The following is a 21,589-nucleotide window of genomic DNA, read 5'->3' as shown; positions in this document are numbered from 1 at the left end:
TATACATCTCTTCCCATCTCAGTAGCTCATTCCACTAATACTAAACTCACACAGTAAAAACAATTAAATTGAATTGTTTAATTGGCATCGTTGAATAGTCCCAGTGCTAGAACTATTGCTTTTAATTGTTTTATAATTGATACTCATAAAACCCAGTAGACTGACTCTGTACAGGTGAAAACATGCCTTTCAAGTTCCTTGTAGTGAAGTTGGTTGGAATTCTGCCTCATTCACAGGAGATAAATCCAACATAGCTCATTGCCACTGAGGCGTTACATAGTGTGCCCAGTACAAAAGCAGGATGTAGTGAATAAAAATCTAAGAAAGGATACAAACATACCTCTTTAGCATAAAAAATGCTAAACAACAAAAACATTTTCTATTTCACCTTCCTTCTGAGGCATCAAGGCCTTATTCATGCAGAAAACTAGTTCAGCTAGTTACTGTGTTTTATTTTTTAAATGTATACAGAACTCTTCAATAAACATATTTTCCGGGCAGTTTAAAACCATAAAATACCAAAACAAAAAACCCCACAAAAATCCACCTAACAACAAAGAATACAACAAAAAGCAGTAGATCAAAGTCATATTAAAACAATTCAGTAAATAATTAAAGAGCCTGGGAAAATCAAAAAGGTATTGCTGGAAGGATGTCAACAAAAGCAATCTTCTCTGGGGGAAACATTCCACAAACAGCATGCTACCATTAAAAAGGCCTCCTCCCCATTCAACACCCACCTTAACTCAAATAGCAGAGGCACTCAGAGGAGAGCCTCCAAAATATGAACACAGTGTACAGACCAGACCTGCTCTTGTTGGGGAAGTCAACTCTTCAGACACACAGGCTCCAAGTTCCAAATATAAGGCGTTACCTAACCTGGAGAGTATCAAGGCATAGATAATAGTGACCAGGCAATCCCTGTCCAGGAAAAGTCACTCTGAGCCATAAAAGCCACTGCAGCCTTCCGTGACAAAGCTCCGTGATCAAGGAGCAACCACAAACTGCAAACCTGATACTTTAGGGGGAGTGCAAACCCATCCAGAACAGGGTGAACACCAACTCCGCAAACAGACCACAAACAGTACCTTTATCTAATCTGACTGCATTTCAGTTTATTACTGATCCCACTGATTTAGCATTTCATCCACCATGCCCGAATCAGATGTAAGTGAGAAACAGAGCTAGGTGTCACCGCATACTGATGACATTTCATTCAAAGTCCCCAGTTGACTTTACTGAGCAGCCTCATGTAATGATAAAAAGCCTGGGAGATAGGATGGAGCCCTGCAGAACACTGAAACATAAATGCCATGGGGGCAAGCAGCAGTCTCCTCGGCACCTTCTGGAATCAGCCCTCCAGGAAGGAACAGAACCACCAAAGTACAGTACCTCCAATCTTCATTTTGGAGAACCTACCGTGCTTCATAGTATTGACAGCTGCTGAGGAGTCCAGGAGAATTAGCAGGTTGACTTCCCGCTGTCCTTCTCCCAGCATAGGTCATCCACCAGGGTAGCCAAGGCAGTTTCCATGCCGAAACCAGGCCTGGCATGGATCCAGATAATTGGACCAATAATAACTGGATCCATTTTTTTTTTAAGGTTGTGAGCCCTTGGGGGACAGGGAGCCATCTTTAGTTGTTATTTTTTCCTGTGTAAACTGCTTTGAGAACTTTTGTTGAAAAGTGGTATATAAATATTTATTGTAGTAGTAGCACACTCATCCAACAATACCTGGAGCTGCATGGAAACCATTCACTTGAGCACCTTGCTCAAGAAAAGGGTATTAATGACTAGACCACAGTTGTTACAACCCTCTGAGTCCAGAGTCCTTTCAGGAATGGTCTTACAACCACCTCCTTCAAGGTGGCTGGGACCAATGTTCTCTCTAACAGGGACTCCCATATATTATTGACTACAACTCACAGAATCCCCAAGCAAAAGCCATTGCAGCTCAGGATTCTGGGAGTTGTAGTCAACAACATCTGGGAATCCCTGTGAGAGGGACACTGCCTGGGACTGTTATTATTTATTCGATTTCTATACCACCCTTCCAAAAATGGCTCAGGGCGGTTTACACAGAGAAATAATAAATAAATAAGATGGATCCCTTTCCCCAAAGGGCTCACAATCTAAAAAAAAAAGACATAAGATAGACACCAGCAACAGTCACTGGAGATCCTGTGCTGGGGGTGGATAGGGCCAATTACTCTCTACTCCTTCTCATAACGACACATTCACTCCTGGACCCAGCCCTTCAGTCCCTTCTGTTTCATGTTACGAGCCAAGGGGACAAAGGTCGGGTACACAGGAGGTAGACCACACCTCTCCAAGCACTGCAGCCATGTTCTCAGGCCATTCATCCAACAAAACCAAACTAGACAGTAATCTGAACATATCCTCTGACGGAGCTGTGACAACAGAGACATCCTGCTCAGGGCAAATATGAACAGTTTTCTCCTCCAAACGCTTAGCAAACACGTCACTGTGTGCTTCCAAGGGCTCTTTTAAATCACCAGAAGAATCAGATTGCAAGAGACCCTGAACTGCTCAAAAGAGCTTTGCTGGGTGGCACTGCACAGATGCAATAGTGGTAGTGCAACAGTGGTAGTGAAGTGTTTTAAGTCATTAATGCTCTGTAACTGCAGTACTGTTCACATATACCTGTACATCAGAACTTTAAATCACTTGATTATTGGCAGCTGAATGTGTTAACTTGCTCCAACATATTGTGGCTCTCCTATCACTACAGGATGTGAGAATTCTATCTGTGATTTCAAGCCATCGCTTGATATTGCCATCATCATGATGCACATGATGATGGCATTATCTGAGAAAGGATATGGATTACAAGGAACGTGAACTGGGACATTAACCACAATAGTTTCAGAAGAACAACAGAAGACACTCTCTCCAAACCTCTTCTTAAAACCACATTCTGGGAAATGTAAGGCAAAACCAGCAACTCTTTCTGAGCAACCTTCTTCCCAAAGCACAGATGGATGAGGGGGTAGTGAAATTGCAGCCACATCCCACAAATCTAGTGTGGATCCGTGAGAGTCCTCTCTTGGGGGGCAGGGGGGCATGCAGTCCACCCAGGTGTTGGTTGATAGGAAGTAGGATACTATCCAGGCAGTGTTCCCTGTAAGAGGGATTCCCAGATGTTGTTGACTACAACTCCCAGAATCCCCAGCTGCAATGGCTTTTGGCTGGGGATTCTGGGAGTTGTAGTCAACAACATCTGGGAATCCCTCTTACAGAGAACACTGTATCCAGGAATATATTCCTCTCTGTAATTTTGTACCTCCCCTACCACCTTCAGGTATCTCATGTTATGAGAAGCACTAGTTTATAGGACAGGCTCAACAGGTGGTGAATCAAGAATCCTGGGATACCCAACATAATCCTATAAAGTACAAGTGCAACAAACCTGTCTGTCATATATTCTCACTTGAAAAAATTAGCTAGTTCTAATACAAACAATACAGTTAAATAGGATTTCAAGCAGATTCTGCTTCTTGATATATATTTAGTTCCACCAACAACTTACCAGGAATGGTACCACCGAGACAATTCTTGACAAATTTTATTTGGATCTGGGAGCCAACTCAAAAATTTAAGAGTCAGACAATACACACTTGACAAAATTATCAGATTTTATGACAGCCATTGTAGACTAGAGGAAGAGGGTAAATGGGCTTCTCTTTTACAAGTAACATACTTAGCACAGAAACAGGGCTGCCTGGGACAAATAAAGATTTTCTTACATAACTCTGAATATCCAAGTCTAGGTGCATGGCTCCCTGGAGCCTGAGGTTTGTTAAGCCCTGCCACAGGAGATGTGTGGTTCCTGGTATAGAAATGGTTAGGTCAAAGGTTGAGAGTGACAGGGAAGAACATCTCTTGAAAAAGGGACATCCCTTTCCCCCAGGGAGTTCCAAGCAGCTTGCATTAGGAATGTGCACAAACTGGTTCAAGCACTCCTGGGAGATGTGTGTGAGGAGGGTATCCTTTAAGGGGCAGGGAGAGTGCCCTTACCTGCCCTGCCACTTTACTCCCACTGGTGCTCTCCCCAAAAGTGTCGGCGTGGGGCAGCAGCGTACCTCCCTGCAGCCCTGGTTAGCGTCGTACCGGAAATGGCCAATGCGCATGCGCATGGCACGCACGTGCATTGGCCATTTCTGGTACAAGAGTGACCAAGGCTGCAGGGAGGTACGCTGCAGTCCTGTGCCAAAGCCTTTGGGGGAGAGCGCCAGTGGGGGAAGCGGCAGGGCAAGTAAGGGCACCCTCCCTGCCCCTTAAAGGACACCCCCCCCGGCTTCTGAACCAGCTCAAACGCTGGCATTCCAAACTGGTTCGGCGCTCCAGAAAAGGAGCACCGAACAGGTTCGTGTACATCCCTAGCTTACATGGGACTCCTGGGTGGTCTCCCATAAAGGTAATGGTCAGGCCAAGACCTGCTTTGGTTTATAGATCATATAACTTTGGAGCTGAAAGGGACCTCTAAGATACTCTAGTTCAAACCCTTGTTGAAAAAAAACTGCTGCCACATCCCTGACAAATAGCCACCCAGCCTCTGTCTGCAAATCTCTAGCGAAGGTGAGTCTGCCACCGCATGAGGCAGATTATTCTACTGTCAAAATAGTTCTCATAGCTAAGAATTTCACCCGGATGTCTAGCCTAGATTTGCTTCCTTGTAATCTCAGCTTTTTGGTTCAAGTCCTGCCTTCAGGAGCAACAAAGAGCAAACTTTTTCTCAAAGTTCTCAAAGTGGTTTACATAGAGGTTAGCAGTAGTTAACCCCTGCTAACTGGGCAAAGAAGCACCTTTTAAACATGGTTATTTTCTTTATGTAGCAGGGGGAGAGAAACTGGCCCTCTCCACACCCAGCACAGCATCCTTCCAGTGACTGTTGTTGGTGTCTATCTTATGTTTCTTTTTAGTTTGTGAGCCCTTTGGGGACAGGGAGCCATCTCATTCATTCATTCATTCATTCATTCACTCATTCATTGACTGAATATACTTATGTCTCTGGCCACCCAGAGACGTAAGTTTGGGTGGGGTATAAATTTGACTGATAGATAGATAGATAGATAGAATATTTCTCTATGTAAACCGCTTTAGAAACTTTTGTTGACAAGCGGTATATATGTATTCGTTGATGATGATGATGATGTCGTAACATACAAAAATAGAAACAGAAATAAATAACCTCCTGGTTCCCTGTCCCAAAAGGGTTCACAATCTAAAGAGAAAAGATAGACAACAGCAACAGCCACTGGAGGGATGCTGTGCTGGGGCTGAATAGGGCCAGTTGCTCTCCCCATGCTAAATATAAGAAAGTAGACTTGAAGGTGTCTCTTTCTCAGTTAGCAGGGGTTCTCTAGGTTAAACGTTTCCAGCTCCCTTAACTGTTCCTCATACAACTTGGTTTCCAGACTCCTCGCCATCTTTGCTGCCCTCCTCTGAACCTGTTCCAGTTTATCAATGTCCTGCTTAAAATCTGGTGCCCCAAACTGGACATAATATTTCAAGTGAGGCCTGACCAGCACAACATGGAATGAAACTATCTCTTCTTGTAATAGATACCTCTCCATCTTTCTTCTCTCAACTGCCCCTTCTCCATCTCCGCTTCAGAAGTGAAACTTCATCAGGCACATCTCTCTAGGCTCTGAACGAACAGACATGGCCACTCAGGTAATCATGGAGAGGCTTTATGAAAGTGGTGTGTTTTCAGGAGAAAGAGAAGAGGGAAGACGGCAATCCCAGGCAATAGGAAGCAGCATAGTGGACGCCACAAAGGCAGAAAGCTACAGAGCACCACTAGATCCTGCTAATCAATTTATGCATTTCAAATCAGAACTGCGCCATTCATCCCTTTAGATGAATTTAGGCTAAGATGCTAAAGGCATTTACTTTAAAGTAAGTTGCATTGAAACCTATGAAACCCAAGTTCCAAATAAACGTCAGTTCATTCATTCACATCATGCATAAACTTCACAAACAGAGAAATACTCTAAAGTGCCAAACGTATTTAAATATAGTGACATATTGTCTACAGATGCAGACCCACCCGGAATAAGAGAGTCACATTTTGCCACAAATACCAAGCAAAATAGGCACTAACCAGCTTCTGTGACAAGGCTCTAGAAGGGATGAGGCCAGTTTAACTCCAGCTATACTTTATCATCTCTTTGCCAGGAAGAAAAAAGAGGAGAACACTCCATATTGGTTGAGGATGTACTTGGGAAGGTACAAACTGTGACCTCCACCCCCACCCCCACCCCCCAGCAATCCAAAGCATGCATAAAAGTAAAGTTGTGCCCACAAGTCAGTGTTGACTCCTGGCAACCACAGAGCCCTGTGGTATTCTTTTGGTAGAATATAAGAGGGGTTTACCATTGCCTCCTCCCGTGCAGTGTGAAATGGTGCCTTTCAGCATCTCCCGATATCGCTGCTGCCTGATATAAGTGTTCCCCATATTCTGGGAAACATACCAGTGGGGATTCAAACCAGTAACCTCTTGCCCACTAGGCAAGTAATTTCCCTGCTGCGCCATTAGGTGGCTACTTGTGAGTAAATTCAGTTGCAATAAATTGGACCTCTTCCCCCAAGATCATAAACATAATGCTGCTTTATCAAATGGTATGGGGAGTTGGGCAGGGAAGACAAACTGAAACCAAGGGTTTTGCCTGTGCTGACTTCAGCCATTACTCTGTTCGTTTTAATGGTGGTTGCCCCTGAATGTAACAGGACACAATGCCTATAGGGCAGATGTTTCTTTATCATTGTGTGAACACATGCATCTCTGGCAGCTTCAGAGGAATTCAGTAGTTACCCTTTCAATCAGTTCTGCCATTTTTCAAGCGCAAATGGCTACAGTTCTACCTTACACATACCCAAGTATCTACAAATCCACTTGCCAGCTCACCAGTGGTGAGTGGCTCCAGCCCTCTGGCGAGCAGGACACCCAGCACCACACGGATCTCCTTCCCAGATGTCTTCTTTGAGAAGGTAAGAAACAGCAGGAATCCCTCCAGAGAAGTAACAGAGGGCTCCTACTGTTTCTTTTCTCCATATCCCAGTGCGAGTGACCGAGGACCCACCCCTCTTTTAAGTTCTCTGCCTGCATGCCAGCAAAGGATCTGAGGGGGGGATAGGTGGCGACCATAAGTAATGGCTGGCGAGTGAGTGAAGCCTACATTTGTGGATCTCTGCACACATCCATTATGCTATGGGAAAGCAAGGTGCACCAGGTGACTAACCCATCTACCATTTTGTCTTTTTAAAAAAAAACAAAATTAATTTATACACTGCCTGACTCCAAAGGCTCTAGGCAGGTCACAAAAATAAACACAATAGAAACAGAATAAAACCAGCTATTAAAACAGCAAGTACAAAATTTAACACGTTCAGAGATTACTAAAAGAAAGCCAGCGTGGTGTAGTGGCTAGAGTGCTGGACTAGGACCGGGGAGACCTGAGTTCAAATCCCCATTCAGCCATGATACTAGCTGGGTGACTCTGGGCCAGTCACTTCTCTCTCAGCCTAACCTACTTCACAGGGTTGTTGTGAGGAGGAACTTAAGTATGTACTACACCGCTCTGGGCTCCTTGGAGGAAGAGTGGTATATAAATGTAATAATAATAATAATAATAATAATAATAAAAGCCTAGCTAAAAAATATGTCTTAAGGGCTCTTTTAAAGGTTGGTAAAAATGTTAAACCACAAATGTCTACAGGGAGCACATTCCAGAGACCAGGAGCAACTATTTATTCATCTATTACATTGATAGATTGCTCATCCAGAAGCTCTGGGTGGTGCACAACAATGGAGAAGGCCCACTCCCGAGTCACCACCAGACAAGCTGGCAGTATATGGAGAAGGACCTCTCCCAATGATAATTAATTTAAAATATATAATTAAAACAATTTAAAATACAATAAAAACTCTAAACTGAAGCTTTAAAACCATCAACTAAAAAGGTATGTTTTTAGGTCCTTCTTAAAAACATTCATAGAAGAGAAAACTCTAATCTCGTTAGGAAGCATGTTCCGGAGTCCCAGGGCAACTCTAGAAAAGGCCCGGTTTTGAGTCGCCACCAAGCGAGCCGGACCTCCCCATATGATCGTAACAGACGGTGGAGTTGATGAAGGCGGCAGCGCTCTCTTAAATACCTCTGACCCAAGCCGTTTAGGGCTTTATAGGTTATTATTATTAATTCAATTTCTAAACCGCCCTTCCAAAAATGGCTCAGGGCAGTTTACACAGAGAAATAACAAACAAATAACATGGAACCCTGTCCCCAAAGGGCTCACAATCTAAAAAGAAACATAAGATAATGACCTGCACTTTGTATTTAGCCTGGAAATTTATTGGCAACCAGTGTAGAACTTTTTAAATGGGTGTAATATGATCTCTTCGGGCAATCCCAGAGACCAACCTGGCTGCTGCCAGGTTTGTGGTCTGAATTGCATATGTGGGTTAGGGGTGTGGCAGAGGTGGCGGAGTGTCAGACTGCTACCAATACTATGATTCAGAGGTACAAGCAACAATAGATTTCAAAATGCAAGGTACCTAATGGTTCTCTCACTCTTGATAGACACTGTAATAGAACAGTCACAAAAAGATCTATCCAAAACAGTGAAATGCCTTCAGGATGTTCCAAGCACATATTTGGGCTGTGCTTTCAGAAAATGAGATGCTGCGGAAGAGAAAGGTAGGATGCCGGTCCAGATAGATTGTTGGCCTGATAGTATAGCAACTCTTATAGAAAGTTTAGATACATTCATGGGGAACAAGTCTATCAGCAGCTATTAACCACAATACCTTAATGGAGTCTATGCCAGGGGATCCCAACCTGCGGGTTCTCCAGATGTTGATGAACTACAACTCCCATCATCCCCAGTCACAATAAACTGTAGCTGGGGCTGATGGGAGTTGTAGTTCAGCAACATCTGGAGACCCTCTGATCTACACATACAGAGGCATATACCTCTGAATACCAGGTGCATGGAACAGACAACAAAGCCGGGGCATCGCCTTCATGCCTTACTTGTGGACCAGCAGAAGACATCTGGCTAGCCATTACTGGAAACCACATACAGAATGAGACAGATCTTGGATCTAATCCAGCAGGAAATTTTTTATTTTCTCTGTAAGGCTGAGATAAGTTCATGGTGGGCAAGCCTATGAGCTAACTATTAAGAATAAGAGAGAACGAAACTTTCACTATTAAGCAGGATAGTTCAGGGAACTTCCACATTCCAAGGCAGTCTACCTCAAAATAGCAGGGCTCTGCTTTTATTAAGTGTGTGGTGGGAGAAGGGGGATAGATGAGTCACCTGTTGCTCTCCCTCCCATCACAGGCACCAGCACAAATCCCTCGCCAGAGCGGGGTAACACAACCACATCCTCCCCTCCATCAGGTAAAGGGACGCATGTAACAGAGAGGGGAAAGAGAAACACCTGCTTGCGCGCCCCGCTCCAATCCCCCCTCGGGAGGGAGGAGTGAGACAAAGCGACCCCGCCCACTGCCCCCACCCCAATCTTTTACCTTAGCCGGAGGTTGGCCATGAACTCGGGCATGGAGACGGCATCGAGGAGCACAAAGTCCGCTTTGCCAAACTCCAGGCTCTCCTGTTCCGCCATGGCACCTCCAGAAAGCAAGGACGGGCAATCCACCCGCTCGACGACAAGGAAAGAAGAGCGGGCTGGAGCCGGGCAGCGCAGCCACCGGCAGCAGCGAGAGCAACCCAGAGAGGCAGAGCCTCGGGAGAAGCCACGCCCCCTCACCTGAGACGCCACCGAGAGTGGAGACGCGTCACGCCCGGGGGAAGGGGAGCGACAGCGGCGCAGAGATGGACAGAAGCCACGCCCACTCCCGCGACTCCCTGTGGGCGGCTGCTGCTGCTGCCGCGCCGCCTGGTGGCTCCCGGGAAGACCGCTCTGCACACTCTGGTGCAAAATTATGATTATGGATTACAGTATGTGCATAACTAATAGGTGTCGTTGACCGGGCAAAGTCATTTTGCCTAGCTCATACTTCTACCCAAGTCCAGTAAATTAAATATATGCAGAATTTTTTATTAATGGGGTTCAGTTGCAAAAACGAAAAGAACAGCTAATTCTGTAGGATTTCATCTTCAGACATTATTCATTTTATTGTATAATGACCATATATGGCAAATTGTCGTTGTTGTTGTTTATTTCGGCCCAAGGCCAGCATACAAAAAAACCAGCAAAAATAAATACATAAAATAAATACAATACATTTAACAAAAAATGGATAAAACATTAATGGCTTCCGATACCGCACATATAGCCAATTCCATTCAAATAAACCAGTCAATCTAAAATGCACAACCCAGCATCTTGTGCCTCCATCATTCTAAATCGAATCTTACTTGCTATAAATAAGAATTTTGCTACCCTCCTGTAAACATACTCTGACTTGGCAGCAACCAAAAAAAGAACCTTGTCCCTACCAGAGGGACAATTAGAATTAAAATGAGTTAGCAGTGGGGAAAGAAGCTTTCCCCTTAATTCAATATAAAATCTACACCTCAGGATCAGGTGTTCTGTGGTCTCCACTTCACCATTCTGGCATGGACATAATCTTTGACTGTAGGGCACCTTCCCAAAACGTCCTTCTAATACAGCCGTATGAAGGGCGTTAAGTCTGGCCGCTGAAAGAGCCCTACAATGGTCCCCATTAGAGATCCTAAGTAAATATTCAGCAGGAAAATAGTTGCTGATTTGATCTCCTAGGAGTAGGTCCGGACCTATTTGGGCAACATCCCCCTGCTTCATCATGTCCCAAATACGTTGGGTTATGGCTGTTTTGGACTTGGTATGGCCCAAGGCTCTAATTAAAGGCAGGGAAAAACCCAAGGACGCTAACATTACATTAATATCGTTTTTCCAACGGGACATAAAACCATCCTCTAATATCAAGGGAGCAATGCCCGTAGGGGTAAAAATCAAATTGAGCCAATAAGAAAAAACCATCTTCCAGAGTCTCACTTCTACAGGTGGCCATCCAATTTTGAGCCTGATAGCAGCATTTGGAACTGAGCGCGGTAATCTAAGAAGAGACCTAATAAACTTAGATTGAACCGTCTCCAACTTCGAATAATTATTTTTGTTCCCTAACACGCCTCCCACTAGGAGCAAGGCAAGAGCCTTGGCCTTAAAGAGCTCTAAAGCTACTTGCAGCGAGTGAGCTCGTTTCTTTATATGCAAGGAGCAAATTGCTGAAGCAGTTTTCTGGGCATTGGCAGCAACATAATCCCTATGAGCAAAAGTGCTTCTGTTGGCCTGTAACACAACTCCAAGGTATTTGAATTGTGTGGTCTGCTCTAAAGTATGCCTATCAAGCATCCATGTAAACATCCTAAGTCTAGGCGCAAAGACCATGATTTTGGTTTTATCATAGTTCAAAGACAATTCATGGTCATTGCAAAAGCTGGACAACTCCTTTAAAATTCGCTTAAGTCCTACTCTCGTCCTAGAAATCAACGCCGCGTCATCAGCATACAATAGGACATTTATGTGTTTATGAGCTAATTTAGGTGGATGGAAATCCAATTTCCTCATGCGTTCCACCAGGGGGTTAATATAAAAATTAAATAATGCCGGGGTCAAAATACACCCTTGCCTGACCCCAGACCTAGTTGAAATTGAATTAGTCACCTGACCTTTCCTGTTTAGCCTAACTCTGAGGGAGGTATTCTTGTGTAATTTAACCATCAACAGGAGAAGACTCCTGTCGATATTTGTTTGAGCGAGCCTCTCCCATAATTTGCTCCTGGAAATCTGATCGAAAGCTTGTTTGAAATCAATAAAGGCAGAGAAGAGTACTCCTGGAGATTTCCTTGCATATTTTTCAGCCAGATGTTGAAGGACAATTATCGGGTCTGTTGTAGATCTACCTGCCCTAAACCCATTTTGCTCATCTGCCAGAATTTGATTGGCATCAAGTCATTCCATGAAGTGACCCAATAGGTGCCTAGCATACAGCTTTGCAATGGCACTCAGAAGGCTAATTGGAAGAAAATTGGCTGGTTGGTCTTTGGGACCCTTCTTATAAATGGGGATAACGATAGCAAGTCCCCAATTCTCGGGGATTTGGGCTGTTCGATCCACAAGAGAAAAAAGGGCTGCCAGAACCGGTATCCACCAATCGCTGTTTTCCTTTAAACACTCTATGGTGATATAATCTGGACCTGGGGCTGTACCAGACTTAGACTGCTTCAACAGGGAGGCTATTTCGGCTTCTGAAACAGGAGGCCAATGAGGAGCACCTTCTAAGTCAGCCGTTATTTCATAGAGTTTCCAGAAGCTGCATATAGCTTAGAAAAGTGTTGTTCCCACACCCATTCTGGTATTTGGGAGTCCACTCTAGGAATGTCCTTACCCAGATATCTGGTAATTAAGCGCCAGAACAGAGAATGATTCTTTAATTGGGCAGCTGAAATCAGTCGTGCCAGTCCGCAGCGTCAGCTTCAACCTTTTTCCGCTTAATTAATCTTTTATATTCTCTCTTAAGATGAATAAGAGCGCTTGTGGGCTGATTGGAAGTCGACCGATATTTATTATATTCTAGGTGCAGCTTCTTTTTAAGATTTTGGCACTCTTCATCAAACCAAGGTTTGTGTATGGAGAGGTGTGTATCCAAATTGGCTTTAAGAGGATCGCAAAGATTATTGCGTAAAAAGCCGATTATCTGGTGAAAAGCGGATTTTACATCAATTTCCTTCAAAATTTGTTCCTTCAGGTTCAATAAAGTATCAGAATTTAAAGATTCTGTAACCCGTTCCCTCACTGCTGGAGACCACCTCACTCTGGTAGGGAGTACGTCTAGGGATTTGTTGTTAAACTCAGTGGAAGGGTATCTTTGGATCTCTGACTGGGGCCTCAGGGTTAATTCAAGAGGTAAATGATCACTAACTGGTCTAGATGCTACTGTAAAAGTTTCAATCAAACTTACAAGTTCAACACTGAGCCACAAATAATCAATAGTTGAAGCCCCCGCAGCTGACCAGAAAGTATACTCCACTGGATAGTCGCCCCTAATCGCACCATTTACGATATAGAAATTGTGTGCATACATTGTCTGTAGCATTTTCAAACCAGCATAGGAGAACACCCCATCCTTAAAGGAATGCTTCATAAATTCTTCAGGGGGATCTATTAAAGGGGGGTAAAGATGGAATTTAATATATAAGCTATTATCATCCTGACCAATCTGGGCGTTAAAATCTCCAGCAACTATTAATGGAACGCCTGGAAATTGCCGACGAAGATCCTCAAACAAGTGATCTAAGTCCCCCCCATGTTTGATTTATTATTTCTTATTATTTCTATTATTTCAAACTCCAGGCTCTCCTGTTCCGCCATGGCACCTCCAGAAAGCAAGGACGGGCAATCAACCTGCTCGACGACAAAGAAAGAAGAGCGGGCTGGAGCCGGGCAGCGCAGCCACCGGCAGCAGCAAGAGCAACCCAGAGAGGCAGAGCCTCGGGAGAAGCCACGCCCCCTCACCTGAGACGCCACCGAGAGTGGAGATGCGTCATGCCCGGGGGAAGGGGAGCGACAGCGGCACAGAGATGGACAGAAGCCACGCCCACTCCCGCGACTCCCTGTGGGTGGCTGCTGCTAATGCCACGCCGCCTGGTGGCTCCCGGGAAGACCGCTCTGCACACTCTGGTGCAAAATTATGATTATGGATTACAGTATGTGCATAACTAATAGGTGTCGGTGACCGGGCAAAGTCATTTTGCCTAGCTCATACTTCTACCCAAGTCCAATAAATTAAATATATGCAGAATTTTTTATTAATGTGGTTCGGTTGCAAAAACGAAAAGAACAGCTAATTCTGTAGGATTTCATCTTCAGACATTATTCATTTTATTATATAACTAGTGGTTTTGTAGCCCGTTGGTTAACGGGCGCTAGTGGAGCTCTGCGCTCCAGACATTCGCCGCCATTCCCTCTCCCGCCACCCCCTGGCGCCCGGGGCTCCGGCCGGGCCCGCCACTCACCGCTGCCCGCGGCTCCGGCTGGGCCCGCCACCTACCGCCACCCGTGGCTCCGGCTGGGCCCGCCACCCACCGCGGCTCCGGCCTGGCCCACCGCTGCCCGGGCCCACCGCCGCATTGTTTTGTCTGCTGCCTCGTCCGGCGGCCATCCTGGGCGGCCAGAAGCGGCCGCCCCGAAGAAGCCGGGTAAGCGGCGGCACGGCCAGGCCTCGGCCATGGCTCTGCCGCCTCCTCGGCCGCGCCGCCTCCTCTGGCCGAGGCGGCGGCTTTGCCGCCGCCTCGGCCAGTGTCCCCCGCCGCCGCTTACCCGGCTTCTTCAGGGCGGCCGCTTCTGGCCGCCCAAGATGGCCGCCGGGTGTTGGCGGTCCTGCCTCCCTGGCTCCTTCTGGCCATGCGCTTCGCACATGCCCAGAAGAGGCCAGGGAGGCACGGACACCAAGCCTTTTATTAGATAGGATGACCATATATGGCAAATTTGAATCACAGTAAATTTGAATCTGAGAAAGATGATTTTGATCTGCCTGTTCTAGATGGGGTCACACTTCCCCACAAGGAACAGGTTTGCAGTCTGGGAGTACTTCTGAATTCACACCTTTCCCTGGTTTCTCAGGATGAGGCAGTGGCCAAGGGTGCTTTTTGTCTGCTCCGGTATATATGCCAGCTGCTCCTGTTTCTCGAGATCAATTACCTCAAAACAGTGGTACATCTGTTGGTAACCTCCAGACGACCTAATGCGCTCTATGTGGGGCTGCCTTTGTACGTAGTCCAGAAGCTTCAGTTGGTTCAAAACACGGCAGCCAGGTTGGTCTCTGGATCATCTCAGCGAGACCATGTTACTCCTTTACTGAAGGAGCAACACTGGCTGCCAACAGTCTTCCGGACAAAATACAAAGTGCTAGTTATATAAAGCCCTAAACAGCTTAGGCCCTGGGTATCTAAAAGAGCGTCTTCTTCAGTACGAGCCCCACCGTCCATTGAGGTCATCTGAAGAGGTCCATCTCCAGTTACCACCAACTCGTTTGGTGGCTACACAGAGACGGGCCTTCTTGGTCGCTGCCCCAAGACTCTGGAATGTGCTCCCTGCTGAGATACGATCCTCCCCATCTCTGGCAATTTTCAAAAAACACCTGAAAACCCATCTTTTTGCCCAAGCTTTCTCAGCTTCCTAAATTTTGGGGGGTTTAATCTCTGGTTTATTTTAAAATTGTTAAATTGTTTTAAGTTTTTTAAATATGTTTTTAACTGGTTTTATGCTATTGTAAACTGCCCAGAGAGGGAAGTTTGGGGCGGTGTACAAATTTGATTGATAAATAAATAAATAAATAATCTGCAGCACATAAAATTTATTGTAATATAAGGTGGTCTCTTTTGTGACCCAGGGGATCCTCAGTTTAGGCATCTGACAAAGTGGAGCCCTTGATCGGCTTTCCGGTGCTGCTCCTGGACTCTTCCTTGGTTTGCTGCGGCAGACTAAGATGGCTACTCCTCTGAAATTTGCTACCTGGTTGTAATTGTTAGGATTTGTGATTATTTTGAAATCCAAGGAAGCTACCACTCCAGTTACAGAGTGCAGAGTTTAGTTGTTGCCACTATTTAAGGAACACACATGGAGACCACTATAGAATCTAAACTAAGTTGATTTATTGGTGAAATACACTATCCTATCTATCAGCTACATAATGAATAGGTATGGAGAGAAAGAGATGTCTCCATCTTTTCTCTAAGAGGAAAGGAAGAGGACTGACTTACTACAGGAAGTACCTGTGGAGTCAAAGCAGAGGTCACAGAGTAGAGTCAAGCAGGGACAGGTAAGGAGACCCTCACTAACTACTTCTATTCCCAATGCCCATAGTGGCCATTAGGATGGTTGGTGCAAAAGGCCTATGCACTGGAATTCTGTCTCCAACAGTAATCCCTACTGAAAACAATGATGAGACCTATTTCTGAGCAGATTGCATAGGATCAAACTAAATATTTAGTCATTGCAACAAAGGCCCATTCAATTCCTTTCCATTTAAGTAATTATTGACTTTCACAAGACTGTGCTCAAAATCCTCACAGGAAAAAAAGACAATATTATATATCTGGATATGTGCACATATGTATAAATGTATGAATGCATATTGCTTTCTGCTGCCTACTTTCCCCAAAAGTGGAAAGTTCCAGAGGTTGCACCCTGGGTTTAGTTTTCTTGAGATGGGAGCAGTCAAGACTTAAAAGTGCTTTTGTAATATTTGCTTTTGTGCTAAAATGCATTTCACCCCCACAGATAATCTGGAGGAAGTTTCTTGTTGATAATTTCTTCTTTTGCATGCTGTTTATGCTTAGAAAATAGTTTAAATTAGCCTCTCAGGTAAGATTTCCATAGGTGACATCATCTCAACCAGAACAGACAGGGACACTTATAGATCTGCAGATCCATCCAACCTTCTATTTCAATTGCTACCTAGGAGAGGACTATATGTCAGGTGTATATGCAAAACTCACAGCAAAACTCAGTAATTTTTCTGGAGTCATCCATTGCATATATACCTGACATATAGTCCTCTCCTAGGTAGCAATTGAAATAGAAGGTTGGATGGATCTGCAAGTCTATAAGTGTCTCTGAGTACCAGTTGCAGGGGAGTAACAGCAGGAGGGAGGGCATGCCCTCAACTCCTGCCTGTGGCTTCCAGCGGCATCTGGTGGGCCACTGTGTGAAACAGGATGCTGGACTAGATGGGCCTTGGGCCTGATCCAGCAGGGCTGCTCTTATATATTATCATCATTATTTATTTATTTATTTACACAGTCAGACATGTGTTATTGACTGGTTTGTTTTATCCAGACATCGAGTCCTTCCCAAGGACCTGGGATGGCTGAATTTTATTATCAATGTTGTTGCTGTTGTTATAGATATCGTCGCAAAATATAGGCTGTTCCCAGTAAAACTGCTTTTTGTAATTGGCTGATGGTGATTTCTGTGGCCCCTATGGTGTTGAGGTGCTCTTCAAGTTTATTATTATTATTATTATTATTATTATTACTTCGATTTCTATACTGCCCTTCCAAAAATGGCTCAGGGCGGTTTACAAAGAGAAATAATAAATAAATAAGATGGATCCCTGTCCCCAAAGGGCTCACATTCTAAAAAAACATAAAATAGACACCAGCAACAGTCACTGGAAGTACTGTGCTGGGGGTGGATAGGGCCAGTTACTCCCCCCCTGCTAAATAAAGAAAATCACCACAGTAAAAGGTGCCTCTTTGCCCAGTTAGCAGGGGTCTCTCTATAGCCCTCTCCTAGGTACCCATTGAAACGACAGGAAGTTGGGTAAAGCCCTATTTCAGATATTGTTGGAGAAGGATTGGTTTGGGGTTTCTTCTTCAACAAATGCCAGTGTCTAGCTAGGATCTTTGTCTGGAGTGTAGATTCCCCTAGGCACTGTGAGATGATTCTGTGACTTAAAGAAAGAGAATTATGCTGCAACTTAAGGTAATGATGCCTGCTATACCATAGGGAACAATTTAGCATACAGGTGAAATAATCTTCAATATAGGCAGATGCTAAATAATTAGAAATCTGCTTTTACTACTATTTCTGAGTTAGTTATGTACTAAGCACATTTTAATCTTTTTATTTAAAATCCTAAATCTGCTTCTGTGATTTCTGCTGTTCTAGAAACAAGCCTGTTGGGATTCACACTTCAGAGTAAAAAGACTGAAAGAAAGCCCTTTGTTTTGTTGACAGTCAGGTGAGACCCCCAGATATTGGATATCTGCCCAGGATAAATTAGTTAAGAAGGTCAGAGCATATCCCAAAAGAGCACTGGGATTTAGAAAGAGTCTGAAAAAGTATGTAGGCTAAGTTGCCAGATGGCTTGCTTATCCAGCAGTTCTCTGTATGACATCTGGTGGTAGCAGCTGGGATGTACAAATTTGTGGTCAGAGGGAATGAGACAGGGGGGAAAGGAACATTCTTCTCACTGAGATCTAGTACTGAGATCTATCCTGCCTGTAGGCTTCCAGTGGCATCTGGTGGGCCACTGTATGAAACAGGATGCTGGACTAGATGGGCCTTGGGCCCAATCCAGCAGGGCTATTCTTATGTTCTTATGTACTTGAGATTTATATCAATCTGGAATTTCCCTATCTTACCACCGTTTTATTTACAAATATACAATCAAGAAAATAGTCAGTCCTAAAAGTCAGAAGATCTCCCAGAGAGCAAATTGGCCAGCTCCTTATGGCTGTACCTCCAGGTACAGCTAACTCCAACTAGAATCTCTCAGCAGCACTCTCTCTGCTTCTACCCCTTTATATCAAAAAACGGTCTTATTCTCAGGCACAGACTTGCATATACTCCCTCTCCTTAGCTGGAGGGCTGCCACCTTCTCTAAACTCTCATTCTCAAACACAAAACTCTGAGGGTGATAATGAGGGAGAGAAAGACAACAGAGAGGCAGCCAAAGGACAAAATGTTGCAATAATGGGTGATAATGACCCTCATGTTGACTGGGTAAATGTTCAGGGTCACAAACAAGACAAAAATTTCTAAATACAACAAATTATTGTGCCTTGGAAGACTTAGTCATCCTGCTGATTAGAAGAAAGGAGATTATTGAATTAATCCTGTGCAGTGTCCAGGACCTGGTGCCAGATATGTTGCCAAAGTGATTAGGAACAGTGGCCACAATGCTATCAAATTCATTATATCTGTAAATGGAAAGTTGCAAGGAAAACAGTCACGTGGAATTTCAAAGTCTGCACAGAGAAGTCTGGCCTCATCCATCTTTTAGATTTCTTTGAGAGTGTCAGGAAGCATGTGGGCAGAGGGGATCTGGCAGGCATGACTGACTTGGACTTCCAAAACACTTTTGATAAAGTCCCACAGACGACTGTGTCACTCCGGTCCTGTGTAAACATTGGGACAACCCGGACATTTGCAGCAGTGCATTGGTAAGAGGCATGCTTCCAACAACCAGAAGTGCCCTTCTTTACAAATAAGGAGCCTACGTGGGAGTGGGGGATCTGATCCTGATGGGAACTGTGGTGGATGGAGCTTGGGGAGGGGGAAATAACCCTTTCCCCATGACCCCTTTCCCACTAAAAAATTGCTGACTCCCCACCACAACACTGTTGTGTGCTCCACAGTGACTATCTGCAGCTTTGGAAACAGCAGTTTTGAGGGGTGATTTTTGGCAGGAAAACAGTGCACAGGGAAAGGGTTCACCTCCCTTTCTGTAAGCACTGCGGTCTTGCTCATCTTGTCCTGCCACAACTTTATATACAAATACACACACGCTCTTGCTACTGTACTTTTCAGCTTCTTCACCTGAAGAAGGCAGAAGCCGAAGTGTTTTGCCCATTATATTACATTATATTTGTTGATTACATGAATCAACAAATTTATATGATTTTTAAAAACTATTTGTATGGAGTTCTGTTTGCAGCTTTAGAACCTCTCTTTCTCTCTCTTTATGCACATCTGTATGTGTGCATGTATAGGTGCTTCCAGTTGAAAACACACCACTTTAACATTCCTGCAAAGGTCTAGTTTGGCCCTTAATAGCTGTGGGATGAGAGGAGGGACAGGTCCTCTTATGGATCAGTACATGGTTAATGAACAGGAAGCAGAGGTCAGGAATAAACAGACAGGTCCACGTAGAGGTCACTAAGCAGTGGGGTCTCCCTGAGGATCGGTACTGAGTTGAGACCAGTTGTATGTAACTTCTTAATAAGAACCTGGAGCCCAGAGTGGCAGTGAGCTAGCCAACTTTTTAGGAAGGACCAAATTATTCAGGATGATGAAATCTAGAGCAGACTGTGAAGAACTCCAGAAGGATCTCTCCAAACGGAGTGAATGTGCAACCATGGCAAATGAGATTCAGTAGAAATACAAGATATAAGACTTCTTTTAATGCATAGATAAAACAATTAAAAACAAAGATCTTACCATCTATAGCAAACGCATTTCCATGTTAAAACATCAGTGTAAATGCTGTATCTCAGAACAGCAGGAGACTCTTAAGATTAAATTCAGCAACTGAGACTAAATAACCAATACAAGAACAGGAGAGAGGAGGAAGATGAGATGATGCAGTACAAGTAAGTACAAAATAATGCCCATTGGGGCAAAAACTTCACATGTGCTCTGATGGGATCTGAACTGGCTGTGACTTTCCAGGAAAGAAAACATCAGCTCAGAGTGCAGCTGCAAGGAGCCGCTCTGGGCTCCTTGGAGGAAGAGTGGGATATAAATGGAATGAATGGATGAATGAATGGATGAATGAATGAATGAAATAAAAAGTTGGTTTGGTTTAGTTTCTTAGTTTAGTTTCTTGCACTTTCTGCAGAGAAATGCATTAAAGACAGCTAACACTGAAATGCATAACAATGCAAAAATACAGTATAAAAGAACTTCACAGTCAAGATTAGAAGCAGGCTAAGATCACATATAAACAAGGCAGCATTTCTAAAAAGCTGGCTGGAATGAAGTAGTCTTCACTGCTCTCCTAAAATCACAGACGGTTGCTCTAGGAAGGCTATTTCAAACATCGGGCAGGCACCACAACACAAAAGGCTCTGTAGTTACTTCATTAAAATAAGATAACATAACTCTTGTATATTCTGCCTGTTTTTTTACACGCAAAAAGATTGCTTCTTCCTCCAGGTCCCAAAGAGAAGAAGATGTCAAATCAAACACACACACCCGCAACTCTTGATGTTTTTTGCTCAGGAGGAGGTCCAACTAAAGGGGGTGTGTGGGTTCAGACATGACACAAACCCAGGAAGTGTGACATACATTTCCTCAGCAGGGTGAGCCCATCTATCTTCAGGAGACCCAACACAAGCTGCTGAAGTGAATGCTGATCTGCTCAGCTGCCTGACTGTCCATTAATCCTCTTAGGGCCAAACTGTCCTTTGCAGAGTGTTAGCTGACATCCAGACAGGAGCAGCTGTTGGCTCCTAAGACTGGCGGCGGGGGGGAGGCACTAGTAGGCAGGGGAGGTGATGGGTGGGGCCAAGTACGGGCACTGCAGCACTGGAGGTGGAGTCAAATGTGGGCAAAGAGAGGTCCACCAAGGCTACTGTGACATTCTTATGAAGTTAATGACCCAGGCCACGCAGAGGCCGATTACGCATGTGCGGCTGCCTCCAAAATGGCCACCATGAGGGGGGAAGGTCCGGAAAGGGCCGAAGAATGCCCAAACCAGGCAATTCTTGCCACAAGGAAGGCCGGAGGGGGGAGGGGGAACCTCTGCAGACACACACACCCCGCACACGGCCTCAGAGAAGCCCCCTGGAGGGGGGAGAGTAATGAACAGCTGGGGTGGGGAACACTGCCCCTCTAAGGTGTGCGCACGTGCACGCACTCACAAGTTTTTGGATGTCCACTCAGTTCAATTTAGATCCCGCTCAGGTTGAATCAGGAAGGCCCCATTCTGAATGCGGGTGCACACACACTGCCTTTATACTGCCGCCCAGGACAAAACTCATTCCACACAGAGATGGAAAAAATTAGAGGGACCACTGGTGGGAATGTAGGGACTGGGATGAGGAGGTG

The 21,589-nt window shown here is 44.8% G+C and overlaps 1 protein-coding gene across 2 annotated transcripts in view; it reads right to left on the bottom strand.

The window, feature by feature from the left end:
* Window positions 1-9,797, bottom strand: part of MYO1D (myosin ID) — a 200,481-nt gene extending 190,684 nt beyond the window's left edge. For both annotated transcript variants that reach the window (XM_053264002.1, XM_053264003.1), the window contains exon 1: window positions 9,558-9,797. In XM_053264002.1, coding sequence (XP_053119977.1) covers window positions 9,558-9,652 — 95 coding nt within the window. In that variant the 5' untranslated portion in view covers window positions 9,653-9,797. The remainder of the gene's footprint in view (window positions 1-9,557) is intronic.
* Between the last annotated feature and the right edge of the window lie 11,792 nt (window positions 9,798-21,589).

Source organism: Hemicordylus capensis, chromosome 6 (genome assembly GCF_027244095.1).
Source record: "Hemicordylus capensis ecotype Gifberg chromosome 6, rHemCap1.1.pri, whole genome shotgun sequence".
In the NCBI taxonomy this organism is placed as follows: domain Eukaryota; kingdom Metazoa; phylum Chordata; class Lepidosauria; order Squamata; family Cordylidae; genus Hemicordylus; species Hemicordylus capensis.
The sequence above is the reverse complement of the archived record's forward strand: the minus strand, read 5'-3'. Positions and strand labels throughout refer to the sequence as shown.